General features: G+C 38.5%; 1 protein-coding gene across 1 annotated transcript in view; it reads right to left on the bottom strand.

The window, feature by feature from the left end:
• CAMKMT (calmodulin-lysine N-methyltransferase) overlaps positions 1 to 24,143 on the bottom strand; it is a 267,295-nt gene that overhangs the window by 223,425 nt on the left and 19,727 nt on the right. Inside the window, exon 3 of the mRNA XM_070948387.1 lies at positions 16,092 to 16,156. Within this exon, the coding sequence (XP_070804488.1) occupies positions 16,092 to 16,156 (65 nt within the window). The remainder of the gene's footprint in view (positions 1 to 16,091; positions 16,157 to 24,143) is intronic.

A 24,143-nucleotide genomic window follows, 5' to 3' on the forward strand; every position in this document is an offset into this window, starting at 1 on the left:
GTCTTTAGGTCAGTCTTGACTCCTGGCAATTACTTGGACAAGTCTATGCAGTTTTTGTGGCAACATTGTCTAAAGTAATCTGCTACTGCCTTCTTCCTAAAGCTGAGGAAGTGTGACTGGCCAAAGTTACCCAGCAGGTTTTGTATCTAAAGCAGAGCTAAACACATAGTTTCCTTGTTTCTACTCCAGGAGCTTTAACCCCTTCAACAAACTGGTTCTTTACTGAATTTAACTTTCATAATTTCTATTTATAAATTTATATACTGGTAAATGTTCTTTTATAAACTATTCTATAGAACTAGAATTAAGGAGAAAATTTCTGACAGTGAGAACAATCAACCAATGGAATGGCTTGCCTTCAAAAGTTGTGGGTGCTCCATGACTGGAGGTTTTTAAGAGCCTGGATAGCCACTTGTCTGGAATGGTAGAGGTTTTGAAGGAATGTGAGCAGAATGTTATTGTCCACAGTAAAGTCAGAATAGTAGAAATCTAAATCATAATTTTAATCCACTAAATATATACATATATATTTCTCCTTTTCTTTTTACTAACCCCACAGCTTTGAAAAGCTATTCTGAAGGGTTCCTAAATTATCTTGATCAGTTTTTGCAAATAGATGGTAAAGAAAATATCCCCATTCTGCTAAGGGAAGCAATTCTTAATAATAGTATGTTATAAATAATACCTAGTACAATAATTATTGTAATCTTAAAAGACAATGTAGTAAAAGTGCTACATTCAATATGCCAGCAAATGTGGAAAACTCAACAGTGGCCATAGGATTAGAAAAGGTCAGTTTACATTCCAATTCCAAAGAAGAACAATGCCAAAGAATGCTCAAACTACTGCACCATTGCACTCATTTCACATGCTAGCAAGGTTATGCTCAAAATCCTCAAGATAGTATGTGGACCGAGAACTACCAGAAATGCAGGCAGGATTTTGAAGAGGCAGAGGAACTAGAGATCAAATTGCCAACATATGCTGGATCATGGAGAAAGCTAGAGAGTTCCAAAAAAACATCTACTTCTGCTTCATTGACTATGCTAAAGCCTTTGATTGTGTGGATCACAACAAATTATGGCAAGTTCTCAAAGAGATGGGAGTACCAGACCATCTTATTTGTCTCTTGAGAAACCTATATGCGGGTCAAGAAGCAACTGTGAGAACTGGATATGGAATGACTGATTGATTAAAAATTGAGAAAGGAGTTCAGCAAGGCTGTTGCCCTGCCTTTTTAACTTATATGCAGAGCACATCATGAGAAAGGCGGGGCTAGATGAATCACAAATTGGAATTAAGATTGCTGGGAGAAATATAAACAACCTCAGATATGCAGATGATATCACTCTAATGGCAGAAAGTGAAGAGGAACCAAAGATCCTCCTGATGCGGGTGAAGGAGGAGAGTGCAAAAATTGGCTTGAAACTCAACATTAAGAAAATTAAGATCATGGCTCCCGGCCCTCTCAATTCCTGGCAAATAGATGGGGAAGAAATGGAGGTAGTCACAGATTTTATTTTCCTGGGCTCCAAGATCACCGCACATGGGGACTACAGCCAAGACATTAAAAGACGCTTGCTCCTGGGGAAGAAAGCTATGGCAAATCTAGACAGCATACTAAAAAGCAGAGACATCACCCTGGCAACAAAAGTGTGTATAGTCAAGGCTATTGTTTTCCCAGTTGCAATGTATGGCTGTGAAAATTGGATCATAAGAAAGGCTGAGTGTCAAAGGATTGAGGCCTTTGAACTATGGTCTGGAGAAGACTCCTGTGAGTCCTTTGGATTGTAAGGTGATCAAACCAGTCAGTCCTAGAGGAGATCAACCCTGACTGCTCTTTAGAAGGCCAGATTCTGAAGATGAAACTGAAATACTTTGGCCACTTAATGAGAAGGAAGGACTCACTGGAGAAGAACCTAATGCTGGGAACGATTGAGGGCAAAAGAAGAATGGAACGGCAGAGAATGAGGTGGCTGAAGCAGTCGGAGTGAGCTTCAATGGTCTCCAGGGGACGGTAAAGGACAGGAAGGCCTGGAGGAAAGTTATCCACGAGGTCGTGATGGATCGGACACAACTTCACAACTAACAACAACAACAATAATGATACAGATAATATATCTAAAATGTATTATTGTTAGAGGAAACTCTCTCAAATTTATCAAAGCAATTTCACAGTATATTATTCATTTATTAAATTTTAAAATGTAAAAAATATGTTCATGATATTCAGGAAAGCTAGCCATTCACAATCAAAGAAAATCAAATTCATAAATGTATCATTTGTAAATACTCATTTGTAAATTAGTATGTGAACAAGTACAAGACATTTATAATTTGGAGGCAGAAAATGTATATACATTCATAAGATTATATATTCAACAATATGCTCAATTTTGTCAACCAGTTTTAGCAATCAGAAACACATACACAATTTAAGTGCATTTCTATCTGCTGAGTGTTGAGCAGGGCAAGGTTTTTAATTGCTTGGCTATTTAAACTGCTTCATCACTGAAACATAAGCATGGAGAGTTGTACTGCCCCCTGCTGTTGACTTTATTTTAGGACAATAACTTTTTCCTGGAAAGAGTGTTTTTATTAATTGAATTGATTCAAAGATGGTTCATCTTAAAATGATGTATATCTAACTTAAGAAATTCAAATCTTCAATACTTTTCCCACTTGGCAGAATTTATATTTCACTTATCACTGTTTGCTTACTAAATGAGAAATATATTGCCATTTTCCTGAAGGAAAAGAGGGATATAAATCTAAAAAATAATGTTTCTTTCCCAGCTTCACCCCCATGATATGCAGCATGAAATCATTAAATCAGCCTACTCAGCAAGGTTATTGTAAATCTATTCTGAAGCAATTTATAGGCAATACTAGATGCAAAGATTCATAAGAATTTTGATTTTTTTTTGCATACAATAATATTCCTCAATATATTATTAACATTAACTAAACTAAGATATAAAGCAGAGAGAGAAAAATAACCCTCTGCATCTCAACTTACTTTTTTAATTTTGCATCCAAATTATTCAGTTATACAAATGTTTACTGTTATTGTTATAGCAGCCTCTGCCACTTATAAGAAAGAATTCAGATTTTTTAAAAAAATTCTTCTCCAGAGGAACAGTGGCCCCAGCTGTATTAATGCAGTCAACAATTTTTAGCAAATCTGAATTGTCCTCTGGGGGTAAGCCACATAACTTGTTAAACTTTGGAGTCATTTAGAACTTGAATCATGATCAATTAGAACGACCTTGAGTATATCATCAGCATAGTAATGGTTGTCCACCACTCCCAGAAAGCACCCACATAGATTTGCTATATTAACAATAAATAGCCAATGGTAATTTGCATATATTAATGCATTTAAGCATGTGAACATTTCAAATTGCCCTTAGCATAGCATTGAAGCCAAGCAGTTTTAAAGATGCAAAAATGCAGCTGGCAACACAATGCCAGACTAATTTTAAACTATACAGGTGGTAACAGTACTAAAGCAGAGCTTGTCAAGCATGAGGTTCATCCCAACCAACTCTGTATTCTACTTACAATTGAAAGGCCTATTGTAGCAAAAACCAGCCCTGCATGCAACAAATCCATTACAAATCCATACACCGGTACTTAAAAGTTTGTGAACCTCTTTGTACTTTAAATATTTCTGCACAAATTTTGATAGTAAGTACCCAGAATTTATTTTTATTTATTTATTTATTTATTGAGTTTATATTGCCGCCTATTCATCCGTGGCGACTCAAGGCTGCTTACAGAATAAAAACCACATTTAAAACAATAAAAACTAACAAAAAGAATCAAATAACTTAATATAGTACGATATAACAAAATCACCCTCCACCTCCCACCCCCCACCGTGGCAACAGCAAATCACACAAGCCATTTAATGGGCTCCATCCAGTTCTGGTTCCCCAGGCCTGCTGACAGAACTGTTCTGTCCCCGTCCCACACGCACACACACCAACAGATGTCCAAGAGTTAAAAACCAAACCAGCCGACAAAATCCTTATCCTTATGATAACGGAACTTGGCAGCAACCTAATGGCTGCCTGCCAAGAGTTTATTACTCACGAAGGAAAGAGATAACATCTCTCCGCTTCTGGTACATCAAAGTAAAATGTTCAATAATTACAGAGTAAATCAAGTCCAAATATAATCCAGCAAAGTCTATAGCAAAAGTCCGGCAATGCAGAATGGCGTGGAAGCTTTCAGCTTTGTTCATCACAAGGCTTGACTGGCCAGCATGCTCCCTTTTATACCCTGTGGGGTGTGGTCCAGTGACTCAGCTTAATCTCTGGCACACCTTTTCTTCTGTTGCGTGCGCTTATCTCTGCAACGCTGTCGAGGATCCAGCCAAGACTCATTACTCTCATCACTGTCCACCTGTGGCTGCGTGGACGTGCTTGGCCCCGGCCCTATCTCTTGCCCTTCGGCGGACACCGAAGGCATTGCCAAAGAGGAGGGTCCTGGAGAGGGAGGCCTTGCCAACTCCTCTCCTTCACTCTCGGAGTCCTCTCCTGCCGATGACACAGGCTCAGGTAACGGAGCCAAAACAAGAACCAGGTCTTCAGCGCTTTCCGGAAGAGTATTAGAGTGGGGCCGTTTTAATCTCTGGGGGAATGATGTTCCAGAGAGAGGGAGCCACCACGGAGAAGGCCCTTCTTCTGGGTCCCACCAGGTGTATCTCCCTCGGGAATGGGCTTTAAAGGTGACAACCAGCACCTTGAATTGCACACAGAAACAAATCGGCAAACAATGCAGCTCCCGCAGGAGAGGTGATACATATGCATACCGGGGTCTGCACAAAACCATGCGGGCCACTGCATTTTGCACTAACTAGAGCTTCCAGATGCTCTTCAAGAGCAGCCCCATATAGAGCGCATTGCAATAGTCAAGATGGGAAGTGACTAGGGCATGAGTGACCACAAATAGGGACTGTTGGTCCAGAATTACTGTTCTTAATATAGGGAGGACCTCACTTACTCACATACACCACACACACAGTCCTATTACGTATTATCCTACTGATTGAAACAATTAAGTTGACTCTAATTTCCTTAAATGAACTGATAATCTTATAGGCAAACATACTTATGCCATCTATCCAATATGTAATTTTGGAATATTTTTCTCAATAAATAAATGAGCAAGCACAATGTTTTAGAATGACACATTTATTTTATTGGGCTCTTTTTAGTTTTAGGACTTGTGTGCAGAACAGATCGCATTTTAGGGCAAATGCTTGCATATTTTACTGAGTAACAAAATAAACATTAAAATAGTATAAATAAATAACAGTATAAATAAGTAGGATAAAATCATTTCATTTAATAAAAGATAGATGTAATCAAATAATATAAACATAAGAAGCCATGCTTCAGTTTCTTGCATGAGGAGTATACATACCCATATAAACCCAGTAGTTGGCAAAATATAAAACTTAAACTTGAAAGTAGTTTATTCAAATTTAATATAATGCTGCCAGCTAGTGGCAGCATCTTATTTTGAGCTAATGAGCTAGTTTACTACTGAGCTGCTTTAGAAGTTAGACTATTTAGTTAGTAAGATACCTGAGGTAAGATACATGGATGCAAACTGTATATTAATCTACATTAAGCTAGCTGAAAAATGAAAGAAGCTAATATTTATGATTAAAATTATTTGGATTTTGTGGTTTAAGAATTAATATCTTAGATATTTTAATATTAATATTATTGCTTCGATCGGTATACAGAGCAAATTTGTACATTTTTTATTTGTGCAACCAAATATTTCTCCATGCTTACTTGTACAGTTTTTTTCAGCACCCAATTTTGGAAAGCTTTCCAAATGCAAGTCTCATTCACAGGGAAAATATGTGATACAGATAGTCGTCACAACCACACGTTCAACAACTATTACAAAGTTACAAAGATGCTCAACAAGTATTATTTATGACTGGTCCTTGACATTCTGGCAATCCAGCACCCTGTGGTCACATTATCATGATCCAGAAACTTGGCAATAAGCTCATACTTACAACAGCTGCAGTGTCCTGCTGTCATGTGATCACCTATTCTGACTTCCTGCTGGCTTCTCACAAGCAAAGGCTGACAGGGAAGGTTGCAATTTGTTTCTGTAATTCACTCCTGCTTCCTGCCACTTTTTCTTCTAAGGAGCACCCACCCATCTGCAGACCCTCGGTTCACACTCTATAGCACAGGCTGGCGGCCACCAGTGTAACCTGCACCCAGTACCAGTTCATGTAGTGCTGTAGTAACCACTGGTGCACCCTCTCATACCTGGCAGCAGCCACCCTCAGCCTATCTGCACTTGCAACAACCATTTAACTGTGAGAGCTGGCTGGGACTTGCAACTTTCTGCCATGGCTTCCCCATTGGATTTGCTAGATAAAAGTCAACATAAAATTGTGAGGAGATTCCTTGCGTAAAGACTCATAATCCTCACAATAGCAACAGGGATGGCTGGGTTTGCCATGGCTAAGCAATGGAGTCATATGACATTGCATTTTACAACCACATGGCTTTGTGACCAAAATGTTGATCCCAACACACACACAAACATACAGAAGCACAAAATAATCAATATTTACAAACTCTCCAGTTTTTCAACCTCTGCACTCATTTTGTTTTGCAATTTAAAATGCTATTAGGTAGCTATACAGTATGCTCGTAGGGTTCTCTCAATTAAACTTGATATTAGGTTGTTGTTGTTGTTTGCAATATGCAAATCACATAGAGAGAGCAAGTTTAGTGTAGTGGTTAAGTAGACTTCTAATAGTCTAGAAACTGGAATATTATGAGTTGTGGGTGAATGGATGATTTTAGGCCAATCACTATCTTTTAGCTCTAAGAAGGCAGTGGCAAGTCACTTCTAAAAATTTTGCCAAGAATATTGCAGGGACTTATCTAGGCAGTTGCTAGGAAATAAGACTGACTTAAAGGCACACACACACAAAATTATCATAGTCCTCCTTTCTTCTGCCAATCTGTGAATTAACCTTTTCCAACTAACAGTATTTCAATTACATATTTGCTAAGGATACTAACTGTATTATAAAGCCTGAGGCACTCAGAGAGGGTGAAAGTTTACAAGTTGAAGCTGAATTGTACCAAGCTTTTTGCTATGTTATTCGCTATCAGGTAGATTCTATTATCATTATGAGGTCAAAAGTTAGTTTATAAAATTGATTTTTTTCTATACTTAAAATGTCAGTGCACAATGAAGTATAATCCAATGTTGATTTTAAAAAAGACATTGTTGCAATATTTTCAGGATCAGACTCAATAAAGATAATAGAAGTTATAGGTTTAAATATAATTCTCTTTAATCATAATAGGCATTCTATATTCGCTGAATATTCAAGATAGAAGCAAGGAAAATGGGGAGGATGGCTCCTTTTATATACAAGGGGCGGAGCCAGGAATGGGAGTGGTAAAATATGAATACATTAAAGCTCAAGTAATAAGTTAACCCCTGATGTTCCATATATACATTATTTACACATTAGAGAATAAGGCATTTACATCTGACAAATCCCCCTCTAAATGCCGGTTCGTTATACAACACCAGTTACATTCAGATTCAGGACAATATAATACATATAATTTAGAAGTTAAATATTTGTGTTGTTTAGAAGGTAAGGGTTTTGTTAATATGTCAGCTAATTGTTCAGAAGTATCACAATGTATTGCTTTGATGAATCCGTCTTGAGATAGTTGTCTCACGTGCTTAAATTTTATATCAATATGCCTGGACCTTTGTCCAATTGCATCGGATCTAGAAATTTCAATGGCCGCTTTATTATCTTCATGCATAATAAATGGTAAAGTAGGTTTCTTCCAAACATCTGTGATCAAATCATTGAACCATACAAGGTTATTTGCAGCTTTAGACAAGCAAACATATTCTGCTTCTGTGGTAGAGGTGGCTACCAGTTCTTGTTTACCAGTATACCAGTAAACTGGACAATCGTTCAATAGAAAAACATAACCAGAGGTACTCTTTCTGCATGATGTATCACCAGCCCAATCTGCATCAGCATAACAAGTAATTTTTGGTTCTTTGTCATTATTGGGTTCCAATATTAAACAAAAATCTAATGTACTTTTCAGATATCTTAAAATTCTTTTGACAGCTTCCCAATGATACAAGGTTGGTTTGCTAACATATCTTGACAATAAATTGAGAGGTAATGCAATATCTGGCCTAGTCCAATTAGATATATAAAGGAGTGAACCTATAACTGATCTGTAAAATGTGTTGTCTTTAAACTCAGGGGAAGATTCATCATTGTTTCTAAGAAAATCAGTTTGCATAGGTGTGTCACATGTTTTGGCATTATTTAAGTTACATTTGTTTAGGAGTTCAATGATTTTATCTTTTTGAGTAAGTTTGAATCCCCTTTTTGTTTTGTTAATTTGTACACCAAGGTATTTATTCACTCTACCTAGTGATTTCAATGAGAAGTGTTCGTTTAACTTATTTACAAAGATTTCCCTGCTCTCTTTATGCTTTCCAATATATAAAATATCATCCACATAAATTAATACAAATTCAATATGATCATTACTCTTTTTTACAAAGAAACAGTTATCAGCAGTGGTGGCGTTGAAATCCATGGTCTTTAGTACTTTTACCAAACAATCGTACCATCTTTTGCCAGATTGCTTCAATCCGTACAGACTCTTATTTAGTAACCAAATTTCGTTCTTATTAGTGTATTGACTGTGTGGTGCTCTTACATATATTTCCTTATCTAATTTTGCATGTAAGTATGCAGTCTGTATGTCATATTGAAACACGTCTAGATTGAGTGCAGATGCTACTACAAGAGCTGTTTTGACACTCTCTGTTCTCACTGTGGGTGAATATGTGTCAGTATAGTCTTCTGGATATTTTTGTGCATAACCTTGTGCAACTAGTCTGGCCTTGTATAAGGTATTACCTCCTTCTAAATTCTTAATTTTATAAATCCACCTGGTACCTATAATTGTTTTATCCTTAGGTGCGATCGCAGGTGTGAATACATTTAATCCTTGTAAACTTTTCATTTCTTTTTCCATAGCTAGTTCCCATTTTTCTCTTTCTTCACGGGGAAGTTTCAATACTTCCTCATATGTATTAGGTGTTATTTGTTCTCCATCCATATGCATAATATAATCTTTGTATTTATTTGGTATTTGGTTTCTATTATTTCTAATATTTCTTTCAGGTTTGCTATGGTTGTCATGCAAATATCTGGCTTCCTTTTTTGTTAATGTGTCTGTCTTTATTTTATGCTGACTATTTATCCAAGTTTTGGTTTTGTTCTTACTTTTGTTAATATTTTGATTTTCTGTTGTTCCTTCCTCGCAAGATATATTATCTTTGCTTTTATTAGGAAAAATTTCATTAAGGTGCAACTTAGACCAATTGGCCTGCTCATGAAACACAGCTGTTCTGGATACTATAAATTTGTTATTATTATCGATGAATCTGTACCCTTTGGTTCCAGTTTCGTATCCCATGAATCTTAATCTCCTGGATACGTTTTCTCCCTTTCTCCTCAATTGTTTAGGTATGTGCACGTCTGCAGTAACTCCAAATATGTGCATGTGTGCTAATTTAGGTTTTCTATTGTACATCACCTCATATGGTGTCTTATTCACAATACTGGACCATGTTCTATTTTGAGTGTAATTTGAATAATGTAAGGCTTCTGACCAAAATTGTTTGCCTAAACCAGCATCCTCTAATGTGCATCTAATCATGGTTTGTAGTGTGGAGTTCTTTCTCTCTGCAATCCCATTTTGAAAGGCAGAAAATGGATTGGACGTGAAATGTAGCATCCCTCTATCCTTTAACCATTGGGAGAATTCTTTAGACATGAATTCACATCCCCTATCTGTCATAATTTGTTTTATTCTGATATTATGTTGTGTTTCTATGCGTTTGTAGAATTCCTTAAATTTCTGAAAGGTTTCATCCTTGTGCTTTAATGTGTAAACAAAACCATAGCGACTGTAATCATCCACTATTGTTAGGAAGTAACGTTTTCTATAGGTAATTGATGGAGTTAATGGACCAACTAAGTCCATATGTACCAAATCAAAAATATTGTTAGTTGATCTGTTAGATTTTTTTGGTCTAGGACTGGTTTTTAGTTTGGTGGATTTACATACTGAGCATTCTAAATAATTTTCACAATTTTTTATTTTTACACCTTCTGCGTGTTCAGTCATTTTTTGTACTACAGGAAAGCTTGCATGTCCTAACTTCCTATGTAAGATATGAGCACACTCATCATGAATTGGTTTACCTATTTTTGGTTTCTTCTCATTGTGTGTATTTTTGTTATCATGAGTTATTTTACATTCATCATTGTCACTGTTACTGACATTTTCATCATCTGCTTCAATACAATCTTCCATATTTGAATCAATGTTATGTAACCATCTTTCTTTGGTTATCAGATAGGGTAGACCCCCTTTTATCATCACAGTACCTACATTTGTTTTGTTCTTTTCTATAGTTGCTTTCCCCTTTGAGAAAACTATATTGATGTCAGATTCTCTGCTTAGTTTTATAGCACTTAGTATGTTGTGAGGTATTTCTGGGATTAATAATACCCCCTCTATTTTCCCTAAACCAGGCAAGGTCACATTTCCTCTGCCTAATACTTGAACCTTTTCTTGATTAGCTACCTTTATCACAAACTTATCTTCTGTAAATGAAGATAATATACTTTTGTTATTAGTGGTGTGATTTGTTGCACCAGAATCAATAAGCCAATTATTGTTCTCATCTTGTTGTGTTTTGGTGCTGTCTTGTTTATTTAGCCCATTTAGTGACCCAGATTTTCTCTCTTTTGAATTTTCTCTACCCCCTCTACTTTCTCTGTAGTTTGGTGGACTTCTATATTTGTGTCTATCTGTGGAAGATTGTCTGTAATTGTATTTGCTCCTATATTCTGGCCTATGTCTCTCCCTTGGGACTTTGGGACAGTCTCTTCTACTGTGTTCCCTGGATCCACAATTGTGGCATCTAAAGGCTTCATTACATTTATCTTGAAAGACTACTTTCCTAAAAGATTTGTGTTCTGTTTGGTTACTGGAACGATTTTTTCTTGAATTGTCTTCTGCTATCAATTTGTTAGATAGACTTTCTATTGATAAATATCCCAAATTAATGGTATCTAAGTGTGACATAAAGCTATCCCATGATGGATCAAGTGAATTGATAATAACACTTTTCATAGTTTGATCTGAAATCACTTCCCCCCTCAATTGCAGCTCAGCTCTTATTTTGTTTAGATTTATCAAATGTTCACTTATAGAAACCCCTGGTTTCACTCTGGAAGAAAAGAAATCCTTAGACATTCTTGTGGTTGTGGCTACGCTATCGCTGTGAAATAGATTAAACATGCATTGAATTATTTCTGATACAGTTAGGTTTGGTTTGATGCTATGATACATTGCAGGAGACACGCTAGAAATTATTATGAAAAATGCTCTATGATGTAAACAGTCTATTTTTAAAGTCCAAGGTCTTCTTGGAGGACTAGTTATAAAGAATAGTAAATTTTCTTTCATAAAAATAACCTGAAGCTGTTGGTACCACTCTTGTAAATTAATGCCATCAACTCTAAGTTTTGGGAAGTCACTGGGTAAGTTCCCCACATTATTTTGTCCATTACTTACAACCTGAGGCAGTCCGTGGTCTCTCAAGTGCAGGAAATTACAGAACGGCATTGGGATGCTTGTAACGAGTCTGCGCGGTTCTCTGGCCAGTTCAAGTCTTTCGGGGCCGTCTACGTAGTTTTGCACATGCGCGTTGCTCATTTCTTCTTTGGCGCCGTTGTGGAAGGTTCTCTCCATTTCAGCTCTCTCGATCCGCTCCTCTTCAGATGAGTCGGTCTCTGGCTCGGTTTTTGGGGCTTTGGTGATGGCGGCGGTTCTTCTCTTTCTCTTGTGTGTGCTGGCACTCGATTCTGTCTGCGGTGTAGGACGGAATCGGCATGGCTCTCTGGGCTCGGGTGTCGTCGTTTTCGAAGTCAGGATGGGAGCGTGCAGGTCTTGAGATGTCGGTTTGATTGCTTGCTTCTTCGTTGATGTCTTAGAAATTTTCAATCTTGGCCCAAAAGCAGCAAAAAGTGTTTTCATTGCTGACTCTACTTGAGACTTTGTTAAATCGTCTTCACTTTCTGATTTTGGTTCATCTGAAGAGTTTGAGACTTCTTTTTCACTTTCTTCGTCTGATAGCGTTTTTCGCGCCAGAAATTTTGAACTGAGCGTTTTGATTGGCTCTGCTTCACTCTCTTTTGAAGTTCGTTGAAACCAAGATGGCTGCCGTTCAAAATTTCGCGCGGGGTCACATTTTTTCTTTTTTACAACTATTTTCTCAGTAGTCATTTCACTCACAGTTTTTTGATCTTTGGGTTTTTCTTTAATGATGTTTTTCTCTCTCGCTGCTCCGCTGTTCCTCAGCATCTCCTGGAGGTCCGCGATGAGGCTTTCATCATTCTTTTGGCTTTTTAGTATTTTTAATATTTCTGACCTGAGTTCGTTATTTTCTATCTCGATTTCTTCCTGGTCGTTATTTTCACTCATCAGTTCTTCTTCTTCAGTGGTGTATTCTTCGGATTCTCTCGAAATCGCATTAGTGGATTCGTTGATCATCTCTTGATCAGTTTCTATTTCTTTGCTGTAGGCCCTGGTGTTGGGCCTATCTTTCTTGGACATTTTTAATTACTTATTGAGTCAATTAACCATCCTCTGCTACCAGCTTGTTGCAATATTTTCAGGATCAGACTCAATAAAGATAATAGAAGTTATAGGTTTAAATATAATTCTCTTTAATCATAATAGGCATTCTATATTCGCTGAATATTCAAGATAGAAGCAAGGAAAATGGGGAGGATGGCTCCTTTTATATACAAGGGGCGGAGCCAGGAATGGGAGTGGTAAAATATGAATACATTAAAGCTCAAGTAATAAGTTAACCCCTGATGTTCCATATATACATTATTTACACATTAGAGAATAAGGCATTTACATCTGACAGACATATTTTAAATGAATTGACTATATTTAGGAATGGTTTCATGTTACTACTAATGGAAGCAAAGTATTAGTTTTTTTCTCAGACTTATTTATCTAGAAAACAGTTTTTTAAAATTTGTATATGGATTTACAAAAACACAGTAAAATTTCTGGGAAACGTTCTACATATCTGATTTATTCTTTTTTAAACATATTACTTATGTTCCTATAAATGTAATTTTAATCATATTTCCAGTACTTCTACATATCAATATGCTTCATTTTATTCTTTGAAAATTTCTGTAACTGTAAAGACTTATAAATCAAAGTTAGACTTTTATATATAATATCCCAGGCTTAGATATTTTGTTTTCTTTACCTTTTAATGAACAAACATCTGGTATTGATTTATAATGTCAGGTTTGCAATACAAAAGAGGGTTCTTTTTAGTGAATCAATAGCGTTTCAAAGTTAAAGAAGATGATTCTTTTTATTATGCTAGAGGAGGGTGATAACCTAGTGATCCCCTCCTCTAGTCCATTCATTTTTCCTTCTCTCCCAGCAGCATGTGATTTGAAATGAAAGGATTGTTTGGGGGCCATCCTCAAATTAGATACCAACAAGGCTGATTAGTAATCACTTTCCTCCAAATTTCCTGCCTCTTATTCTCCCCCTCACATACCCCAAAAAAGGAACAGTGGCATACTGTAATCAAAGCTAGGCTATCATGGACAAGTTTGGGGCTGTTGCACTCATACCTGCCTTTTCTGTTCCCTTTGTTCCTCCCTTATGGTTTCCAGGAGTGGGACAAAAGAGGCCCCAGTAATGGAATAGTGATTTTGTCTCTATTGTGGATACTGAACATGAAAATTAAGCTTCAGGTAAATTTAATTTAGTCCCAACAAAACCCAAGTCTTTGGCATGTTAAAGCTAAACCTGTTTGGATTACTTGGCTAGGTAAACAGTCAAATCCTCTACTATACAGTATATCCCTCCACAGTAGTGGCCAAAATTGTGGAAACCTTTTGCAAAAAGTGTATTTTTGAGGTTTGATGGCTAATAACACCACCTTTTTTTGGGGGGGGGGGAGTTTCAAGATAATCATATTCCACAGCTGGAATGGACTAGGAATAGCCCAGATCTTAACCCAATTCAAAATCTATGGAGCCAACTAAAGAAACTTGTTAGTCAGAAGTGACCCAGCAATAAAACCCAGTTAAAGAAGCAATCATTCAATCTTGGTTTCACATTATAACAGCTGCAGAACTAAAAGACTTGGTTCACTCCATGGGAAGACATTGTAAGGAGTAATTCATGCTAAAGGTTACCCAACTAAGTATTAACTGACGTGATAATTTTTGTATATCTCATTTTTTTCTATGGTGATAATTTTTGTATATCTCGCTTTTTCTATGTGTTTCACTTTTCTTCTTTATACTGTAACTGCTGTTCTAATAGCAAATCCTTCATAAAAGTTATTGCATTACATTCTTGATTAAATTATCTTTCCATTGATATATAATTTTATGGTACTACTTCAAAAAAAAGTGGTGTTCTTAGCTAGTTTTAGAAAATACATTTTTCCCAAAATGGTTTCACAATTTTGGCCACTACTGTATACTGAAATAACTTGAAGGAAGCCTAACTCTTAATATGATTGTATTGTGACATGGGTAATTGGCTCTCTGAATGGCATACTCTTTCTATAATAGACAATATTACAAATGAATACATTGAAAGAGAAGTAAAACCTTTGTTGATAATTATATTTTCTACATTAAACTGAGATTCAGTGTTACTTTGCATGCACAGTCATTGTTAATCTTGATCTCAAAGATAATTGGTATTATACATATGTAGATTCTCTAATGTAATGATGATACTTAAGGAAGTTAATTATGTGTCAAAAGAAATCTCTAAATAAAAAAAAGAAAGCCAAATGGATGCAAGAAAGCCAAATGGATGCAAAGCGCTATGTCAAAATATTTAATTTGATGAATAATTTCAAACTATTTGTTATTATATTTAGTTCTAAATCAGATTGGAAAAAACAAAGCAAATTTATTTATTTATTTATACTTGTGAGGTGATATGAAGATCAGATAAATCTGTTAGTCATTATCTCCATTTCATGGAATATTTCCCCCCACCCACCCCCAAGACATGAATGTTCTCAACATACTTTCATTTTATAAAATAAGGCACTTTTGTTCCAGTGTGTTTATTCACTTCTTGAATTAGTTTTCAGTATGCTAGTACTCCATGAGTACTAACACTGCCTTTATTGTAAGATTATAACAACAGATTCTTGGAACTCTGAAAACACTTTCCCCGTCCCGTCTTTACTTTCCAGTTAATTGGGGGCAGGGGGGGGCATCTTCTAAGGTATTTATTTCAACCTCATTCCTCCTTTCAAGACAGATTTTGTTTATCAGATCATTGTCTAGACTGCAGTTCTTCCTCCCTTTTCCCAAAGTTGTTCTCCCAACCCATTGCAATGTATAATTATGTGATATTATAATCAGTTTTAAGGTTCCATGTGAAGCAGATATTTCAACAGATAATTTTACACAAGGAAGAAAAATGTTTCAAATGCAATTAAAGTTGTAGCTATTCAATATAAGCATTAAATTATTTGTTACATCTCGTGCTTGCTATTGCTATATTTTTTTTAAAAGGATAATAAAACATTCAGTTTACTATATGCCTTCTTTGTGATCACTTTTAAATAAATTGTGCTAAACATTAGTTTTATCTTTTTATCTATTTTGTTTAAAACATGTAGATTTTTACATGTATAAAATTATATAGGTTTATATTTAATTTGGTTTTATAGTCCTGCTATAGTGCCTGGCTTCTACATAATACATTATTTCTTACTAGCACTTAAGTTACTTTCTCCTCTTTGTCTGATTTTAGTTCTGGTTTTCCTCCTGTGATATTCACATTGAAAAAATATCTTGGCACAGATTTTTGTACTGAGATACATGGTAAATTTTATTAATAAAACAACCATAATCAAGAACAAAAGTCATTACTTACAAACATTTCCTGTGTTGTCAAAACTTGTCAGAACATCTTCAACATTTAATAATCTGCTGTTGCATCTAAAAAAAAATCACCACCATTAACAGTGCAAAAAAGGACAATGTCATACGTACAGCCATCACAATTTTTTAAAGTCTTACCACTAGAGGGAGAAAAGGAAAAAGTCCGTATCTTACTACTTTGTGTTCAAATTATAACTCATTAACTACTGAAATGTAGGGAACAGATACCCTTTGTGAAAGGGTAGAACTGAAGATAAAATGAGCCATTTTAATAAACAATAAGCTGTGTTCTCATTTCTTCATCTAGTTTTTTTTTCCTTCTTTCCGTTCTGAGCTCCTTCTCTCATTTTGTCTTTCCTTGTACTTTTCCTGATCCATTTGTGGTTTGTGTACCACAGCTGTGATTCTCACTGATACTTTTTGTTATTGTAAGGCACAACCATATCAAGACTTCAGAATACAAAACAAAACTGTAACTATTATTCCAACTGAACAATTTGTGTTTTCATTAGAAATGGTTGACCGTGCAAAATCTCTCACTCAATGACAAATAGATTCTTGACTACTTACCTTTCTTCTACTTCCTCTACTCTCAATGCAAGATTAACAATACACAGTTAATACAAGTCACCATAGCAACTATATCTATAATACAAAGTGAATATGATCAAACCTTCATCCCTTTCTGGAACACAGGTGTGTATCAATGAATAAGAACCATGTAAAAACCAAGTGTTCCCATGAATAATATGCACAACAAACTGGAACTGTTCACTCAGATGTGTATTTTCAAATGATCAGTAAAATGTAGTCAATGCTCATTGTCCTGTATATTGTTAGATATTAAGAATTCAAAATCTATGGAGTACATAAAACAGCTTGGTCTTAACTTTAAGATTCAAAACATCCTAAGTAAACAAAAACAAAAAACCGCACAAGAACAAAAAACAAGTGTCATCTACAACATACAGCGTAAAGACTGTTAACAACCACAATGTAGGACAGGCAGGAGGAAAATTAGCAGAGAATCCATGAATACCAACTATCAGACAGAAAACATGATGAAAACTCTTTAATCTCACAACACATAGCTAGATTCAGCCATAGTTTCAACTGCTAGGGAATTCCTGGAATCTTGGCATTCAGACAAATCAGCCAACAATAGACACAGAGAGATAAACCACATTTACATATCATTCCAATAGAGACAATTAAAAAAAGCTAAGAAGAAAATAAAAAGACCAGAATTCTTCCTTACCAGTAAAGAACACCCAGATAAGCAGGGACTCACATTAGACAAACAATCTAGCAAAAAACAATATTCTAATCAAGCAGAACACAAAGGACCCCAATGTTCAACCCTGAGCTACATATTTTTATTTATTATTTATTTATTTATTTCGTCAAGCATGTATTAGGTAACAGATATAAGTATAAACATAATTTGAATACATGAAATGGATACATATAAAAGGGAACATTAGGACAGGGACAGTAGGCATGCTGATGTGCTTATGCACCCCCCTTAGAGACGTTTTAGGAATGGGGTGAGGTCGACAGTCGACAGTCTAACGTTAAAGTTTTGGGGATTAGGGGAAGAAACCACAGAGTCAGGTAATGCATTCCAGGCATTAATGACTCTGTTACTGAAGTCATATTTTCTGCAATCCAATTTAGTGTGGTTTACTACAAGTTTGTATCTATTGTGTGCTCATGTATTGTTGTGATTGAAGCTGAAGTAGTCATTGACAGATAGGACATTGTAGCAGATAATTTTATATGCTGCACTTAGGTCTGACCGAAGACAGCGAACTTCTAAACTGTTTAATTCCAGAATTTGAAGTCTGGTGGCATAAGGTATTTATACCTTATGCCACCAGACTATCAAGGCTCTTGTACTATCAAGAGCCTTGATAGTACAAGGGTTTAGTGCACCCTGTTATTAACACAGCTGCCTGCAATTTCTGCTGGTTCGAATCTCTCCAAGGCTCAAGGTTGACTCAGCCTTCCATCCTTTCTAAGGTAGGTGAAATGAGGACCCAGTTTGTGGGGGCAATAAGCTGACTTTGTATAAAATATACAAAAGAATGAAGGCTATTGCTTAAAGCATTGTAAGCCGCCCTGAGTCTCCGGAGAAGGGCGGCATATAAATCAAATTAAAAAAAAAAAAATTATTTATTTATTAAATTTGTATACCGCCCTACTCCCGAAGGACTCAGGGCGGTGAACAGCCATAAAATAAAACATATAGATAAAAAATTTAAAATAGAGATAAAACAAATTAAATAAATTTGGCTGAACCGTTTTAAAACCCCAATAATTTAAAACCAAATTTAAAATTCCCATTTAAAAAGGGGAAAAATTTAGGTCAGGCCAGCTTGATGAAATAGGAACGTCTTAAGCGTGCGACGGAAGGTACGCAGATCCAGGATCCTCCGTATCTCCGGGGGGAGCTCGTTCCAGATAGTAGGTGCCCCCACAGAGAAGGCTTTCCCCCTGGGGGCCGCCAGACGACATTGTTTGGCTGACGGCACCCGGAGGAGTCCCTCCCTATGGGAGGGTACTGGTCAGTGGGAGGCTATTGGTAGTAGCAGGCAGTTCCATAAATAACCAGGTCCTAAGCCATGGAGCGCTCTGAAGGTCATAACCAAAACCTTGAAACGCACTCGGAAGACCACCGGGAGCCAGTGCAGCTCGCGCACGAGAAGCGTTACATGGGAGCGCCACGTCGCTCCCATCACCACCCGCACGGCCGCACTCTGTGCCAGTTGGAGCCTCCGAGTACTCCTCAAGGGGAGCCCCATGTAGAGAGTGTTACAATAGTCCAGACGGGAGGTGACGAGGGCATGAGTGACCGTGCGTAACGAGTCCCGGTCCAGAAAGGGACGCAACTGGCGGATCAGGCGAACCTGATGAAAAATCCTCCCGGTCACGGCCGTCAAGTGCTCTTCTAAAGACAGCCGTGAATCCAGGAGGACACCCAAGTTAAGAGCCCTTTCCGTGGGGGCCAATGATTCACCCCCAATAGTCAGCGATGGCACCAGCTGACTATATCGGGACGTCGGAAACCACAGAAACTTGAGCCTGTTTCTCCCTATCCAGATCCATATGGCTTCCAGGCACTGGAATATCACTTCAAGGGCATCGTTGGGGTGGTCTGGGGTGGAGATGTACAGCTGGGTGTCGTCAGCGTACTGATGGTACTCCACCCTGAAACCACGGATGATCTCGCCCAGCGGCTTTACATAAATGTTGAACAAAAGGGACGAGAGGACCGATCCTTGTGGCACCCCACATATGAGGGGCCTCGGGGTTGACCTCTGCCCCCCTGTCAACACAGGCTGCGACCGGTCGGAGAGAAAGGAGAACCACCGTAATACGGTGCCTCCCACCCCCAACTCTTCCAACCGGTGCAGCATGATACCATGGTCGATGGTATCAAAAGCCGCTGAGAGATCTAATAGGACCAGGACAGAGGAGCGACCTCTGTCCCGAGCCCTCCAGGGATCATCCACCAACACGACCAATGCCGTTTCCATGCTATACCCAGGCCTGAAACCCGACTGGAACGGATCTAGATACGTCGTTTCATCCAGGTACTGGGGGAGCTGTCGCGCAACCACACTCTCAACAACCTTCGTCACAAAGCGAAGGTTGGAGACTGGACAATAGTTAGCCAATATTGCCGGGTCCAGGGAAGACTTCTTGAGGAGAGGTCTCACCACCGCCTCTTTCAAGGCGGCAGGAAAGACACCCTCACCCAATGAAGCATTTATAATCCCCTGGTGCCAGCCTCGCGTCACCTCCCGGGAAGCCAGCACTAACCAGGAGGGGCACGGGTCCAACAAACATGTGGTCGCGTTCAGTCTACCCAGAATCCTGTCCACATCCTCAGGGGTCATAGGATCAAACTCATCCCAGATAACATTCTCAGGACCTGCCTCCGTCATCCCCGCTGGATCTACCCAGTCAGAGTCCAGATCTTCCTGAATCTGAGTGATTTTGTCAAACAGATACTGAACAAAATCCTCGGCTCTTCCCTCCAAGGGGTCCTCCCTCGCTTCCTGGTGGAGCAGGGAGCGGGTCACCCTAAACAGGGCGGCCAGGCGGTTATCTGATGATGCAATAAAAGCAGCGAAATGGGTGCATTTCGCTGCTTTTATCGCCACTAGGTAATTCTTAATATGAGATCTTACCAGTGTCCGGTCAGATTCAGTACAACTGGCCCTCCAACTACTCTCTAGGCATCTTTTCCGGCGCTTCATCTCCCTCAGCTCCTTGGTGAACCAAGGAGCCAGGTGAGATCGGCGCCGGGTCAGAGGCCGCAAAGGCACAACTCGATCCAGAGCTCCAGCGGCCGCCCTATCCCCAGTGTCCACTAGGTCTCCAGTCGAGGCGTGAGCCAGAACCTCGGGATTGGCCCAAGCTCCATCTGGAACCTATCATGTTCCATCAGGCACCTGGGGCGGTACCATCTTATCATTTCCGCCTCCCTGCGGCGGAGTGCAGTGGTTCGAAGGTCAAGGCGAAGGAGAGAGTGATCCGACCATGACAAGGGTTCGATGACTAAGTCCCCTATCTCCAGATCACTCAGCCACTGTCCAGAGACAAAAATCAAGTCCAGTGTGTTTCCCCCCATGTGCATAGGGCCATGAATTAGCTGGGTCAGATCCATAGCCGTCATGGAAGCCATGAACTCCCGAGCCACCTCAGACTTCTCACCCACGGACGGCAGGTTGAAATCCCCCATGACCATAAGTCTGGGGGTATCAACCGCCACCGCGGCGATAACGTTGAGTAGCTCAGGCAGGGCTGCTGCCACGTGGCAGGGAGCCAGGTACGTGATCAGCAAACCCATCTGAACCCCATGACCCCACTTCACAAGGAGGATCTCACAACCGGCCGTCTGAGGAACAGTGGCCTCCCTCGGCCTAAGGCCTTCTCTAATAATAACCGCTACTCCCCCGCCCCTTCCCTGTGACCTCGGCTGATGGAATGCCTGGAAGCCTGGTGGGCACATTTCTACCAGAGGGACCCCTCCTCCGGGCCCAACCAGGTCTCCATAATACCCGCCAGGTCCGCTCCCCCCTCCTGAACCAGATCACAAATGAGGGGGGTTTTATTTATTACGGACCTGGCTTTGCACAACATCAGTCGAAGGCCTGGGCCCTGAGGGTCTGTACAACCTGGAGAACGAGTGGAGCCTTGGGGGCCGGAGCACGCTACCGCTCGAAGACAGTGGGTGCACGCTCCCTTAACATTCTGTATTCTGTTGCGAGCAGAGGAATGGAGGACTCTTCTCGTGAAATATCTCTGGACTCATTTGATTGTACAGCATTAATGTCTGATATGCAGTGCGGGTTCCAGACAGATGAGCTGTATTGAAGAATTGGTCTAGCAAAAGTTTTGTATGCCCTGGTTTGCAGTTCAATATTACCGGAGAAAAAGCTACGCAACAACTTTTAATGTTGTTTTGGCAATGTTGTTACAGTGAGCTCTGGCACTTAGATCATTTGAGATGAGTACTCCAAAGTCCTTAACAGAGTGAGGGTCATCTATTCTCTTTTATTAGATTATTATTTTATTAAATTGTATATTCTCTTTTATTAGATTTTCTCCATATTGATCTGGAGAAACCTAGTCTTACAAGTGTTCCAATCGTGCACATATCACCACTATAGATGAAACATCCACTGTGCTGCTGGTCACCCTCTTCTCCTCTTTCCTTCCACCTTTCCCTCAGAGAAGTAGGTTTTCGCATAATATTTCCTGCTATTTGTACCACTAGTGAAAAATCTGGGTCAATTTTTATCCATGTGGCTTTTTTGATATATAAATAAAAAATGGTTTGCCATTGCCTTCTCATGGGCACTATTAATTGATGCCTTTTCCATTGCCACTGTGATCTTTTGTCTGCAGCATCTTCCCATATTGCTGCTGCCCAATATAGATGCCTGCTTATTTTAGCTGGCAGCTGGGATGACCATCATGCTTTGGGTCATCTTGCTAAGATTATACTTTCTAGACATATATCCCTAATATGTTTTACTAATCCCTTCCAAAATACCCCACCACCATCACAATGAAGTGGGCAACCGACAATAGATGCTGCTTTTAAAAAAATTCAAATAATTAAATTGTTTACATTCTTTGTGTAATCTCATTTTGTACCAGGGCTGTATTCCTTCCCCATCACCACCAAAGTCCTACCACAGTCCTGGTTTTGGTTGTGCTTTCAGTATCAGTTTTCCTGAAGTGTATGATACACATTTAATTATACATAGTTTTCATTTGCCTTAAAACTAGTTCAAAAAAACAGAATATGTAGCATGCAATTCAAGGTGCTGGTTATGTTTTTTAAAGTCCTAAAAGACTTGAAACTATAGTATTTAAAAGACTGCCTGCTCTCACATGAATCAGTCCAGACCAGAAGAGTTTTTCCACTGTCCATGAGGCCAGGCTAGTATCCACACTGAAGTTTCAGAGAATTCCTATAATTTAAAGTTCATCTAGAAACAAAAGGAGCCTTGATGGTACAGTGGTCTAAGCACCCTGTTATTAACACAGCTGCCTGCAATTTACTGCTGGTTCGAATCTCTCCAAGGCTCAAGGTTGACTCAGCCTTCCATCCTTTCTAAGGTAGGTGAAATGAGGACCCAGTTTGTGGGGGCAATAAGCTGACTTTGTATAAATATACAAAAGTATGAAGGCTATTGTTTAACGCATTGTAAGCCGCCCTGAGTCTCCGGAGAAGGGCGGCATATAAATCAAATTAAAAAAAAAAAAATTCTCAGTTTCCACATATAAGGTGAAGAACTTGGTGTTTTCTTTTGGCTTTCATTGCCTTTACATAGTAACTCTATTACTGATCCTTCCACTGACTGGTATTTTTGATTTTGTATTGAAGTTATTGTCTCGCTTATTGTTTCCATTCCTGTACAGGTAGTCCTCACTTAACGACTGCTCTGTTTAGCAATTGTTTAAGGTTATGATGGTGTTGAAAAAGCAACTTTATGATTGGTGCTTGCACTTTCAACCATTGCAGCATCCCTGCAGTCACATGATCAAAATTCAGGTACTTCGCAACTAGCAGGCAAGATCACATGATCATCATTTTTGCACTTCAAAGATGACTCCCAATAAGTAGAGTCAATGGAAAACTGGAGGTAAAATAGCAAGTTGTGGTTTCATTTAATGACTATGGGGATTCAATTAACAACTGCAGCAGAGGTGAGGTTGTAAGTGTATTGCAATCACACAATGTCTTGCTTAACAGCCTTTTTTAGCGATAGAGTTGCCAGTCCCATTTGGGTTGTAAAGCAAGGACTACCTGTTGTGTCGTACCTTAGACACTGGAAAGTGCTAGCACTCCTGTTTATTCATTATTAAACAATTAATAATTGTGTAATTATGAACAATTAGAACTTTGTATAAGAAGAACATTGTATAATCAGACAATACAAAGTACACTCTACTTTCTCTAGATAGTTTTCACATAGTCACAATACACAATGTGATACTAGGACAGGTTATTTTTTACCAAAAACTAGAAACACAGGAAAACAATACTGTCCAAAAGATATTTGCTTCCAGTTCTTTGAGCAAAGTAGAAGGAAAAAGAGGTACAAGACATTTGAAAAATAATTATTACAAACAGTACACATTGGATAAATAACAGTCACTAGATTTCTTTCATATTGCTTCACAGTCTTGTCACAATAAACATACTTTATCTGACCCTCTGCATTCTGGAAAAAATACATTCTTGCAATCTTTTGCCTTGTTAGTGTGAGTAATGCGACACATAAAAGATTTCTCTGCTTTTGGATATCTATCAACTTTTTTCCAAGAAAAATCACATCCTATTTTAAATTCTTTATGTAGTTTGCTTAATAATGGTATATGAATCAGTTACAAGAGTGCATGAAATGGAAAATGTGTTTTCTTTCAAACCTGAAACAATGATAGCATATTGCAAAAGTTCTGCTGATCCATTCCAGATGGGCCATGATTTAGCTGCAACAAAATTGGATTGCTGTTTCAA

This window comes from Pituophis catenifer, unplaced genomic scaffold (genome assembly GCF_029215685.1).
Source record: "Pituophis catenifer annectens isolate HBS135680 unplaced genomic scaffold, rPitCat1.0.hap2 SCAF_1, whole genome shotgun sequence".
NCBI lineage: Eukaryota > Metazoa > Chordata > Lepidosauria > Squamata > Colubridae > Pituophis > Pituophis catenifer.